Raw genomic sequence first — 26,770 nt, 5'->3', positions numbered from 1 at the left:
GTCTGTTATCAAGAATAGTTTTGAAATTCTTTATTATAAAATTTCAGAGACAGTTTCTAGAATTCTAAGATGATCATATTTCATTTATGAAATCTTCAATTCTAACTATATACTTTTAATACTTCTAGTTTTTATTTTTTAAATTTTTTGTAGAGACAGGGTCTTACTATGCTGGCCAGGCTAGTTTCAAACTCCTAGCCTCAAGTGATCCTCTTGCTTTGGCCTCCCAAAGTGCTACGACTATAGGCATGAACCACTGTGCCTGGCCTATCCTTCCAGTCTTGTTACAAACAAGCTGAACCATGAGTGTAATTGTTCTGCTTGTGTGAAATGTGAACACAGGTCATACAATGTACACCTGAACACTGAATTCATCTTGCAGTATTTCTCCCAGCTGAGTCTTCCACTAGTGTGCACTTGCCATGGGAAGCCTGCACTGGTCTGCTAAGTTAGCTTCCCTAGGCCATAAGCTATTCACGCCTTGAGAATTCCACTGGCATGGAGAAACCATTAAAAGTTGTTTAAAGATCTGGTGTATGTGCTTGGCTGAGGAGCCAATGGGGCAAAGCTACCACATGTAGGATTATAACTGAACTCCTGTAAGTCAGAATCTTGGCCTGGTGGAACCATACGGGAGTGCCATGGGCCCTCGGTTAGCCTCAAATTGCTGGTCCCCTGCTGTCCCCGCCAGCAGGCCCCCGGTGCAGAGAGCCCCTCATCCTGGGAAACAAAGTGTGGCCGGAAAGGCGGTTGCCTCCTTGCCCATCACACAACTCATGTTGGGAACCTGGTACTAACCCATTCATAGATGACCTGTTTCTGGGTCGGGTTTCGTATGTAGCAGAGCAGCTCCCAAGCTGTGATCTATTGAAAGTCAGCCCTCAACACAAGGGTTTGTTAAAAAAAAACAACCCAAAAAACAGAACATATAAAAATATAAGAAACAAGCAAAAAAAAAAATCAAAAAATGTTTAAAGAATACCCTGGCATATCAAGATAGGACTTTAGAAACAAGATAAAAAGTCACCTGTGGGGAGTTACCTCAGACTTAAATTAAAAAACGTTTTTTTGAAGAGAAAGAAATATAGCAAACTTTTAAAAGTGGTTGCCTCTTTATGGGGGGGAAGGGTTCATGAAAATGCTCTCTATGTCAATTGCAGTGGTGGTGGTTGTCACACAACTACATCCCAAAAGTGCTAGTAAAGGATTGTAAAACTACGTTACCAAGGGTTGAATTTCATGGTAAGTCATACTTCAATAAAGTTGACTTAAAATGTATAGCAGTTATCTCTAAATGGTAGAATCATGAATATTTCTCTTTATACTTTTCTGAACTTTATAATTTGTCTAAAAGGAACATCATTTAACTCCACAATCAATAAAATACAGAGTAAGAATATGGTTTTGTCTACGCCCGTGCCTGCTTCAGTGTCCTTGGAGTATAGGTATAAGGGGAAGTCCTAGGGGGAGTAGATGGGTGCAGAATCCAAGTGGGCCCTGCAGTGTGGGCTACTGGACCCTTTTACTCTCACTTTATCCAGTGAAATCTCAACCCAACTAATGTGAGAATGATACCCCATCCATGACATTGCAGGGAATAAAAGAACAAGTCCCGTGCTTATCAAAATTTGGATTTGAAGGATGTTGCCTATGGAGACATGAGATTTAAAGGACATATTTCCATCTGAGGATTCTGTGCTGTGAGATTTCCTGAGATGAGCTGTACAGACCCCAGCATCCTCTGGGAGCCATTTCTGTTGCTAAGACATGTACACTATGCACCTGCACAATGACAGGCAACACAGGCCATCTCACATCTCAGCACTTGTTGCCATCCATGACTCTAAACGTCTCTGCAGACAGAAATAGCCATGGCAGGCTGACTGCTTAGTGGACCTAAAACTATCCATCTACATATGCTAACTATTATCCTGGAGCCAAGCTGTAGTGTCAGAAGTGGCCCCCTGGAGAATTACTTTTAGTTAAGGTGCTATTCCATCCATTTATATTCAATTTAACAATGGAAGAAACAGCCCTATGAGCTTGTTTTTGTAATTTACTGGAAAGAGACCACTGAGGACACTGCCTGCCTCATCATACAGTGGTACGTTAATGCGGACACATGGGAGAAACCACTTAAGCTTCAGTCCCAGGAACGATGGATCCTCCTGGGAAGCCTAGTTTGTTTTTCTCTTACAGACATGTGAATTGTGGAATTCATTAGTGTTTCTGTCTTTAGCATGGCTAACAGGTCACTCAGAGCGAACATGGCATGGAATGTTGCAAGATACATTTTGTGTACTATTTTAACCTTGGCTTCATCTGATTTTTCTATATTTTATCTTCTTTTCACTCTAATTTCCTAACTTCATTTTTAGTTTTTGTAATTTGAAAGGTCTTTCAAATTACTTTTAGATGAAATATTAAATGCATAAGTAACTACAGCATACTCAGAACAAATGCAGAAAAGGTTTTTCTTCGCTATTAACTGATTCCTTTCAATGAGGTGAAATATAACTATACTTAATATAAATGCAGATAAGCCATAACTTCTTTATCAATTCATTCCAAAACCAAACTTCAATGAGGTGAAATACTAAATAACAGATAATATTACCTGCATAGATAACCTTAGTGTACTTGGTACAAATGAAGAAAGGCTAAAACTACTCTATTAAATGAGGCCATAACCCACTTTCAGGGCTTTTCAAGATTGCAGGGATTATTTCTGGTCTGATATATAATCTCTTCATACAAACTTCATCAATTCCAGATTAAAGTTCACTATAAGTATGTTGATAGTGCTAATTTTATTAGATTTTTTTTTTAAGTAAGTAAAACCAATGGAAAAGTCATCAGAAGTGAGATTTTTACCTTGTCTGGAAGACTACTACTTCCAAAGAGTCATGAATAGAAAAACTAGAGAATTTTATCTTTAGATTTTTAAAACATTCTCAAAAAGGCATACTACAAATAAACTGCCAATGATTACTATGCAGTTCACATTTTAGGAGACTTCCTGGTAGGTACAAAAATATGCAGAGGACTAGTTTCTACCTAGAAAATGGAAATGTCCTCTGGCATGGCTAAAAGTGAATCTTTGATCCTACAAGTGTAAGGGAACCGAAGTGCTCACTATTAGAGCCACTCATTCAGGGAAGAGGATTCCACAGCTGATCTACCACAAGATAAGCATCATGAAACAGTATTAAACAGGACCTCGTGCCACGGCTGCATCCTTCTTCACAGGGTGAGGCCAACCATAGCAAAAGCTTTGGAGAGGTGAAAAGGTAAATAAAAACAAATGCTTTCCATTTTCCTTTGAGTCATTAGTGTCATCTCTGGATGAGGAAAAGAAATCTTACAGATCACCTTACCAACTCTGCCATAGGAGCCAAATCCAACACTGTGAAAGGTAACTAGTGATCAAATCCCCCATTTTGCTGATTAAACTCATTTCATGCAAGAACAAACTGAATCAAACAGAAGCTTAAAGGCCAAAAGAAGCAATTCCACTTTTAATTGGTATTTTTTATCAAACTGGAAATGGCAGACAGGAAAGGGGGCGTGGGTCTGAGAGCTAATTTCTGTTCTTCCCTATCCCTTAGATTCTGGTCCTGAGACTGACAATTGGCAGGCACTGCAGATGCGGATCTCTCAAGTGACACAATAAAAAACTTTAGCTCCCCTTTCTAACAGGCCCGTTTCTAACAGAGCTCCTTGCTCTGATGGTCACAGAGCAGGGAAACTGTGCCAATAGTCTTCTTAAGGTCTGTTGAAAAGTATCCTGAAAGTGTGAAGAGGGAAGATATGAGATGGGGATATAGAAACCCAACAATACCAAGTGGATAACCTACTGGCAAAGCACCTTTACTTGATGTGCCTAAAGCATCCTGGACTTAAGGTTCATTATCTATTCAATGATCATCTGACTGGGTGCCCACTCGCTGAGTGCCAGGCACTGTGCCAGGGCTGTGGGGATGGAATGGGCCTTACTACCTGTTGAGCAGCTAACACACGCACAGGGAAACAGTGATAGGAATTCAGATGAGGGAGGTGACTTTTCCTGAGAAACTTGAGAAAGGCTGTAAAGAAGCGTAAGCATTTAGTTGGGACATCAAGAATACATGGGAATTGAACATGAGAAGAAAGTAGGGCGATCCAAGTGGATCAATTACCATCCCAACCACAGCTCAGAGATCACTGAATGAAGAAATCCACCTTACTCATAACCCTTAAAATTTCATAATAGATTCCTACCTGGCTGTCTGGCCTCTTTATTCTGTTTTACACACAGTATGCTCAAGAAAGAAAAACTGCTTCCAATAACCATCACCACCAATAATAACGACTTTCAGTAGGTCTCCTTTAAAGATCTAATAAAGTTCTTCACAATTAAATGTCAGCTTCACCTTTTCAATTTCACAAGCCAGTAGGTTCTTTTAGGACATCTCCTAGACACTGAGCCCCTTAGTGGTCCTGGGCAGCTGAAATGTGGGATCATGTATGCCTTTGTGCACATTTTCCTCCTTTCCCTGGTCAACCTCACTCCCATTTCTGCATGACCCATTCATTCACCTGACCATCACTGGTGGAGCCACAGTCACATGCCAGGCACAGTGACAGGCACTGAGAACCAGACAGGAACCACAAAAGAAATCACTGACAGAAACTACTGCTCACAGTATGTATTTTACTAACACATTTTTAACAAACATATGGAATGAGCCAGCAGAATGATATAACCTTAACATTATTTATAAGTCCAGAACATAATCTAATAGCCATGCATAGGCCAACCACTCCCTCACTGAACAGTTGTTAACATTTTGTTATATTTGCTCCAGATGGCTCTCGAAAAAAATGCTACAGATTTGGGGAAAGCCCAATTCCTAGCATTGTCCTCTTTCTTCCTTTCTGGTGGTTCCACTATCTTAAATTGGTGTCATTCAAAAATATTTTTTACTTTTACTCCACATGCATAAACTGGCAAACAGTACCAAATATTGTTTAATTACTATACAGTATTGCTATATATATTTTTAAAACTGCTAATACATTATATCCACCTATAGCTTTTCTTCTGCAACTTATAGCTTTCCATGTCTGTTTTGCAAATATGTCCATGTTTATACATGTAGATCTTGTTATTTCATTTTAACTGCTTTAGAGTGTGCCTTTTAACAGTTTATTTTCCATATCCATCCTGATTAATGTATGTTCTTTGTAATTTTTTACTTTTGCAAATGAGTATCCTTTGTATCTATTTTACTGTGCATACCTGTCAGACTTTCTCCAATGGTATTGCAGTTCTTGAAGTGTGAAATCTCACTCTTTTGTCCACTGATTCTCTCACTCATGGTCAAGTTTTATTTTATGACATGTATTTTAAGGCAATTTTTTAGTTTTACAAAATCAGAACTCATTCGAAAATACATGATGAACAAAGCACACTGTGAAACTGTCCTTCCTATCCTCTTCAATACATCTCTTCTTATTTCTGTGCTACACTCAGGTGCTCACACCTGGATTTCTTAGCTCTAGTGAAGGTATTTGTGTGTGTGGATGGTTGCTTAAATTGATGTTTCTGTGATAGGATGGGCACTGACAAGTCCTATTCAGTCATCCTACTGACGTCACTCATAAATCTGTGTTTTACACTATCTCACTGTGAGCTCATCTTTAGTGGTGCCATTTTCTCAGCTGGGGACTCCTAAGCACTGTGGATAGTTACATTTGGGCTAAAAACCCACATATGGTAGAAGCCTGGCATTTGCTAGTGGCAGAGTCCTTCAAGGACATGGCTTAGTGTAGTGATCTTAAGTTCAAACATACCATCCTTGAGCACACACAAGGCTTCATTCTTTGGCTCCTATATGGGTATTAAACCCACCTCTGGTGTTTACTTTGAGGTTTGACAACTGTTCTCACATCTCCTACAGAGGTAGCTCAAGCTTCTGGCTCTGGTTTTCAGTGCTCTTTCTAGTTTCAATATCTGGAGATTTTCCCTCCTTTCCCACCATTTCCTCTAGATATTGGTCTTTATTATAGATATACCAAGTATATCTAGAAGTTTATCAAGAGAATTTCTATTTTAATTTAGTTAGCTATATTGCCAGAATAAGAAGTCCTAACTAAATTATTTAAAATGTTGATTTACCTTTCTATTAAAATTCTGTTTAGAAAAACAAAACAAGTTGGTTCATACATTTTAGAAATATATAATACCATACTATTGAGTTTGTGAATTGCTATTTTTGGTGTTAAAATACAGATAATTTCTAAAAAAAATTATAGAGAATTAAAGCTAATTTTTGTTTTCAGTTTTAACTTCCTTAATAAGTTATTTTATTGGGTACTGCAAAGTCTGAGTTAGAAATTTCTAATTTATAATTTTACACCTTGCTTATAATTTTCTTCCTATTAAAAACCTTCCTGGATATTTATAAAATAATTACATAATCTTATATTTGTTTCATAAAGGTTTTGTTGACCTTTATTTATATGCTTTATGCCTTACTAAACATATCAATATATACAACTGTTAAGAGTCAGAGATGAAAAATTAATATGGCTACAACTTACCAGCCCAATAGTTTAAAGTTCATACCAACAATCAGCTAGAAACAACAGACAGCATTCTATTCACTAAGTTTTTTTGTCCATGAATAATACAAGATACTGAAGAGTAGAACAATTATGAGGCTAGAAATAACTGAGAGAAAAGTTATTGCAGGCATGTCTACCTAAGTGTAAGCAGATCAAACTTAAAACTGCAAGCAATGAAAGCATTTTATAGTAGGTTTTATAGAAATAAGTAATTATTAAGAAAATCTACAGGTAGGATGAGCAGTGATTTAACTATTTGGAACATGTAGTAATTTTTACAGGAATGATGCTTTTAAATAGCATTAGAGATATTTAAACAAAAAATAACAATCATGATTATGTTTTATACTAATGCACTCTTTTGTATTTACTAAATGTGAGTACAGTAAATTATTCCATATAGTAATTAGTTCACATGAATTCACAGAGTTCTAGAAAAACCCAAAGTAAACTGAAGGCATTTTAAAAAGTTAATGCAATCTTATCATTTAGAAATATTTCTTAGTTAAAAAAAAAAATCAATACCAGGTGTTCAAAGCACCAGCCAATTAGCTTTACCAAATGATTAGCAATTAATCACGACAACATCCATTAACTGGGTGCACATATGAGGAATCTGAAGGCAGCACAATAGCTTTTGCTACAAAAGCTTGCCAATGCTATAGAAAACATTTCAAGCACAGGACTGAGGGATAGTCAACACTGAAAGAGGCTTCTCAAAATTAGAATACACGGACGTTTTTGGTGTCAAATTCTGGAAGGCAAGTTAACAATAACGATACTAACGGAATCATTTGCTGCATACAGAACAACCTAATAAGGCATGTAACTTGAGTGTGCATAAAGATGGAGCCATTGGCCCTGTACCTGGTGCTGGCGATGCTTGGTGATTCTGCTCCAAGCCTACATCTTTCTAGCTGACTGGCAACAATCTGCCTTTCCACTTCCAGTTCTCGGGTGAGTCGTTGAAACTGAAGCTCCTGTGATTCAAGGAAATAAAAGGCATATAAGGCGCTGAGGTTTGCTGCTCAGGCAGATATATAAATTAATGTACGTCACAGGAAACACAGGAACGTACCCCCATAACATAAAGCTATGGTGTGGCTTTGTGAAAGGCAATTTTTGTATGAAATAAATGACCTATTGATTCCTAGCTTTTTCAAATCTAAAGGGAATAGAATATCAGGCTTTGTTTGGAATAGAAAACATGTAGATCTTTATTTGCCTTTTCTCATTTTGGTTCTAACTGAGGTCTTTAAACAGTACTTCTACTATAGTGCCTTATTAAAGTTTAGGCTTCCAGAGACCTTACTTTATGTATCTATATCAGAGGCACAGCAAACAATTTAAGTTATTTATTCTCAATGGCTAGTTTTTCTATTTCTCATACTATATGTCAGCATAGTTTAAAAATACATAAATCCCCATGATCAGAATCGCTTTACCATGTTTGATATACAGTCTTTTAAGAAACAAAGATTCCAATGCTACAGCAAGTCTTGCCATATTGATCTGTGATATAACCAACAACAATCTGCTGTGTCCAAAACCAATCCTGGGCAACCGTGCAAAGGGAAAGAAGGAACACAAGAAATGAAAAAGACTAAGCCATAACATGGAATTTAAAATATATTTAAAAGCTGGAAGATTGTCTACAATCTACGTTGCAGAATGAAGGCAAACAAGTTCTATGAAAGAAGATGTTTTAACTTTATTTGTATTTCTCTCATTGTTAGCTTGATGGGATCTTAATACATAGAAAACATGTCATGTTATAAAAGATCTAAAGATCAAATATATTCCAAAGGTTTTAAGCCACAAATAGCATCTCGAGCTCCCCTGTGCCATATTATCTCCTTACAAGTCCACTCAAAGCACATGCTGAACTGTAAGTAGTTTAATGTGATGCCTGCTAGTTCAAAATACCAGACATATGAGTAATAAATGTAGAAACTAACAAGAAATAAAATGACCTAAAATATTATTTATGACTATATGTATATATTTGTTTGCCATCGAAAATTTCTAAAGTATATGAACTCCTTGTGAAATCAGGCAAACATGCAATTGCTTGGCAGCACTGGCTCTGCAAATTGTACAGATATTCTTAGAATAATTTTTAAGAAACAGTCCCTAAACTCCTTACCACTTTCTGATATTGAGAGTCCTTTTCTAATGATCAAAATTGGTGTGGGCGTATTAGACAGGGCCTAGATGAATAATAGCTGGCTCAATAATGCTGTACAGTATGACCAGAATAGGTAAGTGGGACAATGCCTGCCTCTGCCTAACAATTCTTAGGCTCTTAATAAATGTTCAGTAACAAAAGACCAGATAGACATAAATTGTTCAGCAGTCAGTACCAGGCTAAGATAACCAATTTGAAAATACTATTATGCTTACCTCACACTTATTCTTTCTTTGCTCTTAAATAGCAAAATTTTTTGTGTGTGATAGAGTTCCATTCGTTCGTTTCTTTTACTTACGTGTTATTATATGCATCTTTTCCCATAACACTGCCTGCTTGTATCAAGCTGGGCCAGGAAAGGACTATTCAGGAATCCCCAAGTATTCCCCAAGCCATCGTATTACCTTTGTCCTCTGAGTTCAGTGGCTACTAGGGATTGAGGGCTAGAGTACTATCCTCATTCTGGGATGGCCAAAAGTTACCACATCAGGTCTAGTATGGTATGAATATATATTTCAAATAAGAACATAGAAAAAAATTCCATTCATAGAAAAAAATTCCACTGTACAGGAAATTTTTACCATGTTTGTGGCTGCCTATGACCTTTTATACAACCTTTTGAGGAAATGGTTGGGAAAGTTACTGCTTGAAGGCAGAAGTTGGAATTTCCCATAATTTCTTCCCTCAAAAGCAGAGACAGGTAACTTTGGCTCTGCCAAGAAGGTGCACTCATGCCAGACTGTGATGCAGGTGCTGACACTGAGACTCTGACTCTAGCAAACAGGACACTCATTTTCCCTCTCTACTGCCTTCTTGCTGAACTTCCTGCATTAGGTCTCAAGGTCAAGTTTCTGACATGGAAACAACCTCCTGTGTTTGATGGCTGCTGTAACAAGTTTCTTTACCTGATCAACTTTGTGGCACGAATTTGGATACCATTCCTGGGATCTAGATCTCAAGTCTTATTCTCCAGTACTTGTAACAAATGTGGGAATTCACTAATAATCACTTATGAATTCCTTTTCTGCTTAATTAGCCATGTTAGTTTCTGTATCTTATAACTGGAAAGTTTGATAGACATACCTATAGAAACAATTTACAGTTGTGGAGTTGCTAGGAAAGCCTGCGTAGCATGATGTAGCTACGCTTTTTATTTAAAAGTAGGCTCATTCCTTTAACATTCTTACGGATTGAGTTAAGTCCATATGATATCCCAACTGGATGCAGAACCCGTACTATTGAACATCACTGACTACTGTTACCAAAACCATTCTACCTATTATGTGCCCACAACTTCTCACAAATAGGACTTCATTAAAGTGCCAAAAGCCGAATATCAAGAAGCTACAAAGCACGGAATTTGTAAATGTTACCTGTGAATGTTTACAAACAAAAAAATATGCTTTCTTGCATAATTATTACTATCACCCCTACCAAACACACATATGATTGACACAAAGATGTTAAGAGTGGGATATCAAATTTCACAATTCAGTCTCTACTGGCTTCTTTGACTGACTGATGAGGAAGAGAGTATTATGCAGTCATATAAAAACACATCTAAAAATTTCCAAAATAACACTCATTAAGATGATAATGCAGAGACATCATCTATGAAGTTAAATTCTTATATTTTATCCTCTAAACAAAAAATGTGAAGACTGGTTCTTAAATCAGTATCCCAAACTTGGAATCTAAATGATAGGGGGAACTCATATTTGTTGTTTTGTGAGCAGAAAAAAGCTAACATTAAAAGCACTTGCCAGTGATTTAATGTATGAAAATTTCCTTGTAGACCATGGCAAACAAAACCACACATGACTTTAGAAAGTCAAGGCTACTAATATGCTATAAAAATGAATCTGTTCACATGTGTTACAACAAAGCTTTTCTTTATATTTATTTCGTCCCTTTCAAGTAAGTATACTGATAAATATTGAGAGAGAGTTAAGGGAATAGATGAAAATAAAGCTGCACTTTCAGTTGAGCCATACTTGGTAGACAGAGCTACACTGCCTGAGGAAGCCCAGGGAAGAGCTGGCTGCCCCATCTGCCAGCAGGTCTGTGGTCATCAGCTCCTTCAGGGGTGTCCTGGCTGCAGAGAACCCCCTTACCCATGGGCACACCCTCTGAGAAGCTTGCATTCAGGCAGTGACTGAGGTAAGAATATAAAGACCAGGCCCAGATTTGCTCCTTTTGGCCTTGGCCAAAGATCTGTCAGCCTGATTTGGAATTCTCCCTTGCCTAATTCTGTGTTCCCATCCCCTCTTCTCCACAGGTGTTGATCCCTAACAAATACTCCACATGCAAAACTCTATGTCAATGAGAATCCAACTTGAAACGGTCTTTTTATTGTATCATGCAAATTTCTATGATAGATTTCTCTCTCCAAGTTTAAAAATATTGTAAGACACTTCAAAAATACAGAAAAATTCTAGACAATAACACAATGAACTGTAAATCTGACCCAGCTATAGAAAATATTTTGCTACATTCATTTCAGATGTTTTGAAAAGTAAAATATTACAATTTTATTTTAAAATACAATCAAATCCCTTGGTTTCTTTCCTAGACTCTATTTTCTTTTCTTCCCGCCCTAGAAGGAATCATTACCCTAAATTTGATGCTTACTATTCACATGAGTATTTTATATTACTACTACATATTTACAGAGCTATAAATGGCAAATGAAATAGTAGCATTGTTTTGTATGTCCACATAATTTATGCAAATGGTACACTGTACAGTTTTTGCAGACTGCTTTTAGTGCAATATGACTTTGAGATTTATTAATATCAATACATGTAGATCTAGCTAATCGGTTTTCACTGCTCAGTAGTATTCCGTTGCTATCACATAATGTCTTTATACGTTCTCATCATGAACTCTGGGTTGTTTCCAATTTTATGTAATTACAAACACTCTTTAAATAAGATTTCTTGTATAAACCATCTTGTGCACATGAAACATGCTTCTCCAAAGCTAAGCTAAGAGACCTAGAAGTGGAACTGCTTGGTCAAAAGGCACACACATCTTCAGTTTTGCCTGGTAATGATTATCAGGTTACTTTTCAAAATAGTTGTACTAATTTATATTCCAGTCAGCAATATTTTGAGAGTTTCAGTGTCTCCACATTCTCACCAATGTCAGTTTATATTTTGGGCCTTGAATTCCTCTTTTCTTTGGTAGTCTGATAGGCATAGAATGGTATTTTGCTTGCGCTTTATTTTGTATTTCCCTGGTAACTAACACCTTTTCCTATGTTTGCTGAACATTTAAGTTTTTAAATCTCATAGGTATCATACCTCTCAGAGGAAAACGTCTTCCTCCTGCCAGTACCCAGGCCTGTCCTCTTCTGTGGGACAGATTTCTTATCAGCTTTAGCCAATGTTGTAGTTTTGAGAAGTTCCAACTTTGGGCAAGGGATCTAATTTGAACCCTCACCTTAGACTGTCCTCAAATGCCTGTGGCATGGAGCTGTCAAATGGCATGCTCAAGGCCACCCAGGCCTTGCCAGATACCTTCAGGGTGAAAGCCAAGTTTACTGCTTAGGATTCTCATTTGCATTTTGGTTTCGGTTTTTGTGAATTCTTTCTTTTCTTTCTAGCTTAGCCTTGCTTTTAAAAAGACAATTTAAATATTTTATTTAGTGTGTTTAGTTTCTTTCAGGGGAAAGACTGATTAGAATATTGAATCTGCAATGTACCTCTTTAATATTTTCTCTTAATTTCTTTGAGCTGTAGTCAGGGAGAATCTCTCAGCACTACCTTCAATTCACTATTTCTCTATGTGTCTTGTTTATGGTTTACCTCATCTACTGAACTTTTTTTCAAAGACAATACTTTCCATTTCTGAGACTTATTAATTCTTTTTCATGTCTGTTCCTGCATGGTTATTGGTTGTGAAATCTCTTTTTTGTTTTCCCTTCCTGTTTAGGTTGACTTTTACTTCAATTCCTAAGTTACTCAGTTCTAAATAAGGCTTTAAAATGAGTAATTACTGTGTTTCTTTCAAATAGAAATACTAGGATATTGTGCATCTAGTCACAAGGGTACTGTTTTCCTTCTGGCTTTCAGAAACCCCAGGTAGCTTTCAGAATTAGGTCTCTGCACTCCCGTTCCTTTGATAAGCAGGAAGAGCTCCACTCCAGTTCAAGGCTCAGTCCCTGTTTTCATTTAACACTGAAAGCAGGGCATACTTCACCCTCCTGTGGCCTCCTAGTCTCTTACCCTCATTAAGTCCTCACTGACGGCCATAGTGACATATCTCCTGACCCTTTCCAACTGTGCCCTGTGGAAGCCTCATTCCAGTTTACAAACTCTCTCTACAAACTCTTTCTCTTTTAATCAGAATGTTCTCCACCTCTGAGTTACTAAGAATACTCTCCACTTCCAGGCTTTAATTGAAATGTAGTTCTTTCTTGAAAATACTCAATTTTCCTACAGCCCTCTCTGATGAAGATTATGTATTCCTGTACACCCCAAACCCGAGGTGACTCGAAGAGTGGAGAGTGGAGATGGTGTGCTCCTGGCTCCTTACTACCTCTAATTATTAGCATAAAGTTGTTCATAATACTCTTCACTGTCAGAATATGTTATATAATTGTCCTCATCGTCAGTAGGATCTGCAGTCTTACCTCCCTTACATTCTTGATATTAGTAAATCATGTTTTCCTTTTCTTCCTAATCAGTAAAGACCATTATTCTTCCAAATATGTGCAAAAAGCTCATTGTATTTTGAGCCTCGAGCCATCTAGCTCAGTTGTTCATTTGCATCATTACTGTGGATTTACTTCAAGTGAGTCCAGCTGACTAATTTAGGAGTAGCTGCAATAGCTACTACAAATGGTGACAACGATTAAGAAACATCAGCAGGCGCTCAGTTCAGGCCATCAGCTTAACAGCTCAAGTCCTGCCCCCACACTCATACTAATCCTCAGTTCTCTTCCAGGCTTAGTGGAGGGAGTGTCCCCCTTCTCACCCAAGGCTAGTCTCTGTATGCTCTCCTGCCTCCTCCAGAATCTTGCTTCTCTCTGGAATCCTCCATGTTTCATTTTAGTCTAATGCTCAAATCTTTCTCTTCTGAGAACATATCTTCTTGATTATAGGACTCTTCGATCTCTGTTTCCTTCTCCCCTGACTTATATTACCTCTTCCATTGAGCATTTTTCTTTAAATTGGCTCCTTTTTAAGAGAGTATCATTCTAGGTATTGTAGTCATTGAAATCCTGGTTTCCAATGCTTGTGTACTTTTCTTAATATAAAATACATAGTAATTTTTAGAAATGTTTATCTGTGTGACAAAAATCATTTCGTGCTAGCAATATAAGTACAACATATCAAAAGGCAACATACCTTCCCATGACTATATATCTCAGCAGAAAAGAACTTAGTTCCAGTAATATTCAAAGAAGAAAACAGATGGTCATCATATGAAGAATTACTGGTTAAGAAAGCAAGCATTTTAATTTCGACTGCTGTTGGTTAAAAATCTTTGAAAAAAAATCTACTTTCTGCCTTAGCATACTGAGAGTTTTATATCACTAAAAGACTACCACTGACTAGATTTTTAAGATAGGGAGGATAGAGTAGGATTATGTCCTGTTCCCAGGACATACTATAGCATTTCCCTCAATTTCTCACATTGAAAAGATGAGTCAATTATGGTCATGATCATATTTTTGGGCCAAATTTAGGAAACTTTTAAAAACAAGTATTTAAGAACTAATAAGAAATCCCCAAAAATATCCTAAGTATCATCCTGCAACCTAGGCTGGTGCAAAAACCAAAGCAGTCATATTTACAAAGGTCCTTGAGCAAATACAACAGAGGTAATCAAATGTCCTGACCATCTACCACAATTTACTTAAGAAATGATAAACCATTATTATGTCTGCTTAGTAGTTCCTAAATCAATGTATAATTAATCATAGAAATGCTCGGCATATGATGTCAATCACGACTGTACTGGCGAGCTTCCTTTGTTAAAAGGAAATTAGAAATCAAAGATAAATAACATTATATTTATCACAGTGAGAACACTTGTGGCCCACAGGACGTTAACAGACGTTAACCCTTAAAGGAAGGGTTCTGGGTCAAGTAGATTCGGGAAATGCTGCCCAGGAGATTCTAAATCTTGGAGAGTCATAACAACCCTACCATACTAAAAGTTCTGAGACATCTACCAGTAGGAAGTCAGCTTATCTTTGTTTAACCCAGCACTTCTTTGATTTATTGAACACTAAGCATACTTTTTCTATTGCAGGAACAACTATTAACATCTCAAGGAACTATCATTTTGAGAACACGACTTAGGCGAGACTGAAAGAAAAAATGCTTATCTCTTAATTCAGCCATCCCTAAACACATATTCTACATTTACCATACTATATTCTATACTATACTATACATACTATACTATATTCCACATTTAAAGCACTTTTTACAAATTGGAAAACAAATTTGTAATCACTTTTGTCCAGACTGAATACTTACAGAGGGAAGGGTACTATAAAGGGTTAGCTTTCAAATGGAAACTTCTGACTTGTACCAGTTTGAAGATATGAAGGATGTGCCAGCTCTGTGGGGTTTGTTGCCCTACACTATGCCCATCGCTTGTTACATCGAGATTCTAGGATCAAAGAAAAGTACGACACACAGCTACCCATCTAATTTCTTGCCTTACTAGCTGAGGTTTTAATAGGAGATGAACAATAGCAACGTCTTAGTTGTTTTATCCTCCTACCAAAACAGGAATAAACCAGGTTCTAGTTGACATCTTTCCTCTAGTTTCAATGAAGCCAGTAGAAAATAGTAAAGTTTACCAGATGCTTGAAGTTTATATTCTAAAACTTGGGCTCTTATCTGTAACTTAGCTCTGCTATTAGGAAACCAAAATAAAGGAGGAGAGGTTTGGGGGTACATTAAAAATACACAAGGAAAGCTTTTTACTTAGAACTATATGTGGATGAGAACTTCAAAGAAAACAGATAGAGCCCCATGCTTTTCCTATGTACCCATTACAGGGATGGCTTCTTTGTTTGTTTTGGAGACAGATTCTCACTCTGTCACCCAGGCTGGAATGCAGTAGCATGATCTTGGCTCACTGCAACTTCTGCCTCTGGGGTTCAAGCGATTCTCGTGCCTCAGCCTCCTGAGAAGTTGGGATTACAGGCATGTGCCACCAAGCCTGTATTATTCTTGTATTTTTAGTAGAGACGGGGCTTCACCACATTAGCCAGACTGGTCTCAAACTCCTGACCTCAGTTGATCCACCTGCCTCGGCCTCCCAAAGTGCTGGGATTACAGGTGTGAACCATTGTGCCCAGCCACTGATGGCTTCTTAAAAGACCATCTACTCAACAGTGATTCACCGTGTAACTTGTCCTTGGCTCTTCAACCTCTCACTTGACAGTCTGACCAGCACTGCGTACAGTAGTAGTGTCCAAATTCACTAACTCTAATTGAATTTTCAGTGGTCGGCTAAGCGGGTATACCTAAATGATGGATGAGCCATGGCCTTACCCAGCCACATCTCTCTCCTCTCCCATACTTCTCCACCTCCCGACCTACTGTGTTTTCTACTTCTGCACGGAGTATTTCTCAAAGTGTGGTCCCTGAATCACCAACATTAGCACGACTTGGGAACTTCTTAAAGTCAGAAAAGTGGGGTTCAGAAACCCGTGTTTAAACAAGTCCTTCAGGAGATTCCCATGCACAGGCAAGGCTGAAAACCACTGTCCTAGTGCAACCACCATCCCTCTTCCATTCAGGCTCAAACTGTAAGCATTCTCATCTTTTTGTCATTTCTTCCCTTTCTCTTATTCCCATTCCCCACACGTTAAGTAGTTTCCCAAATCCTGCCAGTCCACCTCTTTAGCACAGGCTGAATTTATTTCCTTCCTGACTATTCCTTCAGGTTCACATCAATTTAGCCTATTGCAAAAACTCCTCATTAAGTCTTCTCCCTGCCACAGTGGTGCGGGGTCCTGCTTCCACTGCTTCCACTGCTTACATTTTCTCCTGATACATTTGCCAAAGTTCAATACTACTTACCAATAATCTCTATGCTTTACAAAAGGTTTAATGGTCTCCAGGCTCTATGCTAAGTGCCAAGTATTTCTTCATGAACTCCACATAATCAGCCTGTGAGGGAATCAGAGTCACCCTCACTTCATAGAGAACTGACTTGCCTATGGTCACTCAAAACCAAGATTTGAAATCACCTCAATCTGTCCTAATTCCATGGTGTTACTCTGTGTCCAACCCATAATGCCACTTATAAAAAGCCAACTCAGCTTTGTTTTAAAACCCTCTGTATAGTCTGCCCCCCAAATATCCTTTTGTGGTCTCCCATCACTTCTGTTCATGCACCCATACAGAACTATTCATGGTTTCCCATACACACCACTCAAGGGTTTTCCTCATTTGTTCCATCCACCTGAAACACCCTCCCATAAACACCTACAGTTCTTTATCCAGCCCTTAGGTATAGTGCTCTGCCTGTGACGTCTGCTCAATTTACTAAATAGGACTCCTCCTAACTAAGACTGGAATCTATACTCCATTCATCTTAGTATCTCTCCAGCTCTTTGCAAAAAACAAAAACAACAGTGATTTTATGGCTTACTCCCTTATCACACCCTCCCTTTCCTGCCATTAGTTATATCTGCCTCCACCTGCCTGATTTCTTGATCTCTCAGACATCATGTCCTGCCTATCACAAAACCAGGAGTTTCCAGCCTTACCATGCCATTTTTGAAAACTCATTGAATAGACTACTGACATTTAATTGTTAAACTAGGAATGTCATTTCTTTTCATTTACTTTTTATCCCAAAATGTAGAATGTATAGATAGGATGTATAGATATGGGTGCAGTGTGTAGATATAAATAATTCTAGTTCAGTATTGTAATTGAGGTTTTACTAATTTACATTTAAAATTTCCTACACTTGGGAAAGCCCTAGTAGTCAAATAAATATTGAGGAAAAGAGATATAACAAGGAAAATGGATAGTTCAGGAGTGTCAGCTGTAGTTGTCAATGACAACCGTTGCTATCATTTCCGACAAGGTAGTTATTTGGTAGAATTAATGTCAGAAACACAATGATTTTCTTTAAAATGTAATGCGTTGAATATATGATTAGCTATTACTTTAAATCTTATGAAATTACAAAAACTAGTAATGAGAACACGAAAAATTTGTCTGATTTTTCAGTATATATATATATATATATGTATGTTTCAAAATCATTAAGACGAATGATGCATATCATCTAATGTTGGATGCTTATTTGGGGGTTAATTGACTACAGAGTATATGATAATAATGCACATAAATCATTATTTGCTAAAATGGAAAACTGAAAAGAATAAATGACCAATTTTCTACTTCCACTATGTGGACTAGTTAATGAAAACACAGCAGAAAATACAAAAACGGTAAGAAACAACAAGGCTAAATAAACTTAACCTTCTATTCTTCAGTAGATGTAATAAACAGCACTGGAGAATAGGAGGCTCATTTTAAAAATTACTAATTTAAGGTTTGGTTAGCAACTTAATGAAATCTAATGGGAATGAAAACAAATACCACCTAACACAGGTGTATTTTTTTCTTGTGACTATACTAGGTTTACTTTTACAATTGTCCTTTCTGCTTTGCAGATATTCTATGGCTTAATGTGTGTGTGGGGGGGAAGGTGGTGTGGGGTGGGGAGTACTAGAATTAGAAAACATACTGATTAGTTATACCCTAGTAAATTAAATGGTCCCTTACTGGGTAGTTGGCTCAAGAGGTACAAGTGTTCAAAATTTTTGTCTTAACTTTTTTCATGTTATCTATATGGTTTCACTAATATCATCATTCCTTTCTTAAATTATCGTGGGCTTCTTGGGAAACAGGGTTAAGAAAGATCAATGTATTATTGATAACCATGAGTCATATCTAACCTACAAGGAACATTAAAGCTGTAGGAGAGCTCAGGCACCTCTAGCTACAGGCTGAGTCCAACCTCAGCGTATGTGCACCCAGAATAAAGCCCATTTCAGTCTTCAGGTCCACAAGTGCTCTGTTTCTTGTGTTTCCATATTTGATGTCCCTGGTTTTTCTGACTCTCCTGCTTTCTCTCCTAACATCTGGCTCCTTCCACTGGTTAGCCATATGTAAAAGCAATTTTATTTTTTGTTACCTTTATTGAATATCTGCATACTCCCTATTTATCAAAGTAGACAAGTAATGTTGCTTTTTACTTGTGTTACGTCTATATGGCTGTCAACAGAAAAGAAAAACAAAAAAGAAGAAAAGGTTTTAGAAATAGAAATTCCAGATTTAAATATATACTATTTTTATTGTTCGGACTAATTTATTTGACCAAAAGAATCTGTAAATTGCCATATTGAGAATTATTTTTCTCTTGTATGCAATATATCCTCACTTATGAAGAAATCTATTTGCTTGTGTTTGAAATGGGCATAATTTAATATCAAATGTGTAACTTTCTTTTTCTGCTAAGTCATAACAAAAATAATAGTATTGGGCAGTATGGAATGAATGAAGGCCAACTGTCGGTCGAACACTCTATTTATGTTTTCTCTAATCCTTAAAGCATAACACAGTTTTGAGTTGACCAATTCTAAAATGGGAGGGGCAAAATAAATGACTTTTTTTTTTTTTTGAGAAAAAACTTTGCTCTCGTTGCCCAGGTTGGAGTGCAATGGCACTATCTCGGTTCACTGCAACCTCTGCCTCCTGGGTTCAAGTGATTCTCCTGCCTCAGCCTCCCGAGTAGTTGGGATTACAGGTGCCCACCACCACACCTGGCCAAGTTGTGACTTTATCTGTTGCTTCAGAAGGACCATCAGATATGATTATATTAAAAAGTCAACTTAAGAACTGAGTAAACACAACAAAATTAAAAAACCCAAACCTACATGGGTTTGAAGACAGACACAACTGTGAACAAGACATAGCAGATCAGCAGGATTATCACCTCAGAAGGGTGGCACTGAGAAACAACAGAGAAATTATTTACACTTTTATATTATCTCTTTTTTTTTTTTTCTTGAGACAAAGTCTCATTCTGTTGTCAGGCTAGAGTGCTGTGACACGATCTTGGCTCATTGCAACTTCCAACTCCCTGGTTCAAGTAATTCTCCTGCCTCAGCCTCCCAAGTAGCTAGTATATTACAGGCACACACTACCACGCCCAGCTAATTTTTGTATTTTTTTTTTTAGTGGAGATGGGGTTTCACCATGTTGGTCAGGATGGTCTCGATCTCCTGACCTTGTGATCTGCCTGCCTTGGCCTCCCAGAGTGGTGGGATTACAGACAATGGGCCACCACACCTGGCCTTATTATCTCTTTTAATTGTATCACTTGTTACAACACAATTTCTGTAATTAAAATGGAATTGAGAAAATTAAGCAGAAAGAAAAGACAAGACACAAAGTATTTGCATGTACCAGGACAAACCTGTTTAGGAAACTGTCAATTCCGCGAACATGGTATTCTGATTAAGTGGACAACTGACATCTTTGCTTTTCTGAAGCCATTACAGTATGCTAACAGGGGCTAGGCACAGTGGCGTGCAGTGGCTCACACCTGTAATCCCAGCACTTTGGGAGGTTGAGGCAGGCAGATCACAAGGTCAAGAGATTGAGACCATTCTGGCCAACATGGTGAAACCCTGTCACTACCAAAAATACAAAAAAATTAGCCGGGTGTGGTGGTGCGCGTCTGTAGTCCCAGCTACTCAGGAGGCTGAGGCAGGAGAATCACTTGAAACCGGAAAATGGAAGTTTCAGTGAGCTGGAATCACCCCACTGCACTCTGGCATTGCCATAGAGCAAGACATTCTCTCAAAAAAAAAAAAAAAAAAACCCAAAACGAAAAGTATGCTAACAGTGTTCATAATATTCTAATAACCTATCATGGCGCTATTGAAATAAACAAGTCAGATTTGAAAATATATAGCATTGGTGAAGCTATGAAGAAATGTTGCAGCAGGAATGTAAATTGGTACAAACTCTTGGTGGGGCAACTTAACAATATCTAAAAAAAAACCTAAGTATTACGTACCTACCTGTTGTCCCATTAGTCCCGATGCTGAGGTTGTGATATACTTGGAAAAGTACACAAAATCAACCAATCAAATAAAACGGGAAACAACCCAATAATCATAAAAATGGGAATAGCTAACTATATACATACATCTACATAATGGGATTCCATGCAATTGCTAGAAATGATTGAAGTAAATCCAAATGTGCTGATGCAGAATATCTTTAAGGAAGATTATGCAGGAAAATAAAGCCAGGCAGTTGTTTTTAAAAAGACATCTATGCCAAAATATGCAGAAAACATTTTTTTTTCTTGATATATACTCTAAAAACCTTAATTTTAGAGGCAGTTTTAACCTTTGGGAAATGGGACTGGATGCCTGTAGGGTGGCTTACTATTTATACTTCTTTGTATTTATTTCCCTTTACCTTGGGCATTTATTTTTATTAACTTTTGTAAATAAAATCAGAGTTGTTTGCTTATGTAAAACCACACTACAATCCCAATTTTTCCTAATAATTAAATGTTCCTATTCTGACCTAGCAAAGAAAATGTTGTAAGAATTTTCATGAAGGGCATGAAATATATAACATGTTAAATACACATGCTGTATAATGAACTATTTGCTTTAAAGGATTCTACTGTATGTATTTCTCTGGAAACTCCACAGGATTTAATAGAGAACTGGTATCTTTAGAAAGATGCTTTTTGGCTTACTGTAGTTTTAATGAACTTCTTCAGTAAGAAAGGAAACAATAACTGATAATCAATTGCAATCTTATATCTACCTAATCTTTCTTACAAATTTTATATCAATATGCTTTGAAAATAAAACGTGCAAGATGACCCAATTAAGTTTAAATTTTGAATCATGTTAGGGCTGAATCACTTAGATACCATGTATCACATGGTAAATTTTTCCTTTGATAAATAGTTTGAAAGAGTAATCATTTTTTTGTAATACATAATTATGATTATTCAAAGTAGACATGATGTTTTAAATAGCTAATGATGATGTGTATATTTTCATTGTGGCAAAATATACACTAACAAAATTTAACATTTTAACCATTTTTAAAGTGTACATGGCTTTAAGTATATTCACATTGTTATGCAAGCATCACCATCCTCTATCTCCACAACTTTTTCATCATGCCAACTGAAACGACTCCCAGCTACCCCTTCCACCCAGCCTCTGGCAACCACCATTGTGCTTTCTGTCTCTATGAATTCAAATACTCTAGGCACCTTGTATAAATGAAATTATACTATTTGTCTTTTTGTGACTGGGATTATTTCACTTAGCATAATGTCCTCAAGGTTTATTCATATTGTAGCATGTCAGAATTTACTTCCTTTTTTTTTTTTTTTTTTGAAATGGAGTCTCACTCTGTTGCCCAGGCTTGGAGTGCAGAGGCGCCATCTTGGCTTACCGTAACCTCTGCCTCTGGGGTTCAAGGGATTCTTCTGTTTCAGCTGCCCCAAGTAGCTGGGATTACAGGCAGGCACCACCAAGCCCTGTTAATTTTTGTACTTTTAGTAGAGACATGTTGGCCAGGTTGGTCTGAAACTCCTGACCTTGTGACCTGCCCACCTCAACCTCCCAAAGTGCTGGGATTACAGGCATGAACCACTGCACCCGGCAGAATTTACTTCCTTTTTAAGGATAAATATTCCATTGTGATATATATGCCACATTTTTGTTCATCCATTCATCTGTCAATGGATTGTCAATAAAACCAACTTGTCAACAGAATAACCTGTGTTGCTTCTATGTATTTTTTTAAAATCCAAAAATCTATACAAAACTTAAGCCAAATTCTACAACAAAACATATCTTAAAACTCACATTTCTGTTTTCTCCTCTCCTGGCTTCTTTTCTTATCAAGAAACTACTAACTTTCACAAAATTCAGTAGTGAAAGGTTTTATCTCCCAGGATGAAAACGGTATTACGACTTTTTCTTCTGTAATTTAAAAGACTGACTTGATTAAACATTCATTCATTTAAACACTGCAGTGGGCAGAGAGGAAGAGGGAAAGGAAGAGGGAAAGGCAGAGGCAACACCAGTGTCTGTGCTCCCCAATCACAGCAAAGTGTGTCGAGCACTCATGAAACCCGGGAAGTCGGCTGGGGGCCACGGAGTAGAGGTGGTCTAAATTAGATATGAAGTTCTCCTAAAGGAAGTCAGGGAATTGGATTAAAACATTCAAGCTGAAAGGTCAAAACTAATCCCTATTTTAAGATGCCAAATAAAAGTAGGCACCTATAAAGTCAGTGAACATGAAAAAACTGCATGGTGCTGATGAGATCACAGGGCTTGGCACCCATTCCCTGTTGGTTCAACAAGGCAAGACCATCTGCCTTCTGGCTGCTGGAATGATCAAAAGACTTATTAAGGTGTGTGAGAGCTTCAGTGAGCTTTCGGGCCCCATACAAAACTTCTCATCACAGATTTTTGTTCTAATATCCTAGAGTAGCAGTTGGCAAACTTTTTCTAGAAAAAGCCAGATACACAGTAAATATTTTAGGCTTTGTGGATTATAGCAGAGGTCTCTGTGACACTACTCACCTTTGACCTGGGAGTGCAAATGCAGCCATAGACATAAATGAAGGGTGTGGCTGTGTTCTCGGAAGGTTTTATGGTATATACAGAAACTGAAATTTGATTTCACCTAATTTTCAGGTGTCAACAAACAATCTGCTTTTGATTATTTTTTAACCATTAAAAACTGTATAAAACATTCTTAGCTTGCAGGCTATAAAGAACAGGCGAGGGCCAGATTCAGCCTGTGGGCCACCTGTCCTATAGTTTAAAAACTTATAAGCCTCTTTAAAGGCATATGATTTGACAAAGATTAGAACAAATATGGGAGGATTATAGGATTTTGGTATCAACTTGGATCTGACATTAGGCTCTGTCACTTACTAGCTATATGATATAAGACAAGTCATTTAACATCTGTAAACCCCAGTTTAATCACTTGTAAAATAGGGATAACACCCACGTCAAAGAGAAGTTGGGTGTGAAGTACATGAACAAAATGCTAAATGCTGTGAGCTATTTTTTAAAGAGTTAGGCATGATAAAGTAAAAAATAAAATTTTATTTTTTTAATATACCATGTTCTCTCCTAAGAAGTTCACTTGCCAAAAATTTGGGAATATATTTTCAATTCCTAAGTAGAGAAAAAAATGAAGTAATTTCTGCCACAGACAGATGCCTTGGGTTCCATTTTTACTAGGCTCTTAGCATTAAACAATGTTATTATGCTATTTAGTTAATAATTTACCTCTTTTATCTTCTGATCATATTCTGTTCTCAATAACCCTTTTTTGTTCTCAATGTCATTTTTTGTTCTTTCCTCTTAAACTTCATATACAGAAGATCTATTTTTTTACATAAAATCCCAAGAAGGAAGTAGTGGCTGAAGCACCACTCATGACAAATGAGGGACAAAGAGTGGTTCCTTTTTGCTACAGCCATAATGCTCTATTTACTGAATTTCACAGCAAGTAATCTACACAAATTAGGCACTCTCATGACCCTTACAAAATTAAAATGCATGATTTTTTTATATAGCCAGCCTGCAGATATCAAAATATCAAAGGCGCCCAAGTACAGTGGATCATGCCTGTAATCCTAGCACTTTGGGAGGCTGAGGTGGGCAGATCACTTGAGGTCAGGAGTTCGAGACCACCCTGGCCAACATGGTGAAACCCTGTCTCTACTAAAAATACAAATATTAGCTGGGTGTGGTGGTGCATGCCTGTAATCCCAGCTACTCAGGAGGCTGAAGCAGGAGCATTGCTTGAACACAGAGGTAGAGGTTGCAGTGAGCCGAGATCACGCCACTGCACTCCACCCTGGGAGACAGTGAGATTCTGTTTCAAAAAATAAAAATAAATAAAAAAAATAAATACCAAACAACAGAACAGGGATGGTGGGTACATCTGTGTTGCTCTTTAATATTCAGATGCTGATTTAAGGCAACCCAAAGTCTAAATCCAGTATTTCCCATCATATTACTTTTTTAAGAAATTATTTTGTCTATTTTATGAAAATACTAAAAAACAACAAAAAAAACCTCTTTGCCTTTGTTTTCTGAAGCTACTCTGGCCAGTTTTCATGGTAACAATTCCCTACCTCCAGTTAATACACAGGAAAAGATCAAGCTGACTTCCATAACTGTCTTCTCTCCTTCCAGAAGCAGGAAGCTGAAACTGCAAGAGAATGCTATCTGTAAACCAAAATGTTTGGTGTAAATCCTCTGCAGAGTGCCAGGCTAGGTCAGTGCTCCCGTGCAGGGCCTGAGGCTCCTGTAAGCAGAGGTCCACACACTGGCCTGTACCCTCCCCAGGGATATCATCAACCTTAGTGCCTGGGACAGTGCCTGCCTGCCTCCCTGTAGGCATGTGTGTTAACAGGGTTAGAAGACTGGGGCCCTTTGGAAAGAAAGGACAACACAGTTTACCATGAGATCCACAACCTTCTGAATTCATCAGCAAAGTGAATAAAGGGCTGCAGAAAGGATCAGCAGAGGGCAAGCTATGGGTTGATCCCAGTTATCTTGGGCCTTGTGGGGAGAAAAGTGGAACGCGAACTGGGCCAGGAACCATGAAGGACTCAATACTTCACTGGGTAATTTTTGTACTTCATAAGAAATATGCCAGGATCCGTACAGCTCACACTGGAGCCTAAAATCTAACAGACAAAGCCTTCCATTCATGAGAGTCTGCTGCTTCCCACAAAAGAAGAGAACAAATTAACCCAACTTCCTACGTACCAGGTGAGACTTTTTTCTGAAGTAACCACCAATGTAGCTGTGGCCAGCTTTTTCCAAAGTCCCCCTGTTCACTCAGGAGGCACTGTGGTTTCCAAAGGGAAACCTTCTACTGAAGTGCTGACCCTAATCTCCGTTATTCATTTGCTGGGGACCTCCTAAACTACTCAGAACTCTACAGCCTGCAATAGCACCCACTCCCTGTACCGACGACACCTTCATCTTCTCCTCCTCTTTATTCAGCCTGGCCTTCACATCACTCTCTTGACAGTGCCCCAATTCCCCAGTCCTTTACTTCATACAGTTCCTGTTTCCCTTTCCAGACACATGTCTTCCAAGGACTCCTCACTCATTCTGGTCTCATTTTCTCTTCAACTCTGTCATCTGGCTGCTGCTCTAAACTCTGCACCAACTGTTCCACCTAAGGTTTCTAACAATTTCTTGGTGGCTAAATCCAAAGGGCACTTTTCTGTTCATCTACCCTGACTTTTCTGCATCCTTCAAAATCACTGATTTCCTTGACATTCCTCCTTGACATTCATCCTTCCTCTGGCTTCACCAATATCATATTCTATTTTTTGCCCACCCTGCCTCCTCTGGCTATACCATCTCCTTCATAGAATCTTGTTCCTTCCCTGCCTGTTGTAAATACTGCTTTTTCCAGTTTTCTACTTGCTCTAGAAATTTTCCCTGGGTGAGTCCCTAAATAATAACAGTAATAGCAACAGCTGAAATGTACTAACAGCATGTTCTATGTGCTACGTGTTACACTAAGCCTTTAAATCAAATTGATGGAAAGGCAATGGTCTCTCGTAATTGTGTCTATGAAGTAGGAACTGTTAACACTTATTATTTGGAGGAGATAGGGCTGAGCCATGGTCATATGGTGCACAGCGGAGAGTAGGGACTAGATTCCCTGAGGATCACCCTAGGGCCTGTGTTCTTCATGCCTCCGCTGCTCCCACGGCTTCAAGTAACAACTATGTGGTTGTGGATCTCACATTGACAACTTTGACCTAGACTGTTTTAACCAAGGTCCAAGTCCGTGTGCTCAGCTATCTAATGGATCTCTTCTTGAGGATAATCCACAATCATCTCAAGGTACACACATGCAGAACATAAGTTTA

At 38.0% G+C, this 26,770-nt stretch overlaps 1 protein-coding gene across 14 annotated transcripts in view; it reads right to left on the bottom strand.

Moving 5' to 3' along the window:
- PKP4 (plakophilin 4) overlaps window positions 1–26,770 on the bottom strand; it is a 227,964-nt gene that overhangs the window by 96,655 nt on the left and 104,539 nt on the right. For 13 of the 14 annotated variants that reach the window (XM_032286454.1, XM_032286463.1, XM_032286466.1 and 10 more), the window contains one exon: window positions 7,477–7,589. The exons of the other annotated variant lie outside the window; for it this stretch is intronic. In XM_032286454.1, the coding sequence (XP_032142345.1) occupies window positions 7,477–7,589 (113 nt within the window). The remainder of the gene's footprint in view (window positions 1–7,476; window positions 7,590–26,770) is intronic. 14 annotated transcript variants of the gene reach the window in all.

This window comes from Sapajus apella, unplaced genomic scaffold (assembly GCF_009761245.1).
Source record: "Sapajus apella isolate SASKATOON/1434 unplaced genomic scaffold, GSC_monkey_1.0 scaffold18, whole genome shotgun sequence".
Taxonomy (NCBI): domain Eukaryota; kingdom Metazoa; phylum Chordata; class Mammalia; order Primates; family Cebidae; genus Sapajus; species Sapajus apella.
Note: the sequence above shows the minus strand (reverse complement) of the source record. Positions and strands in the feature narration are given on the sequence as shown.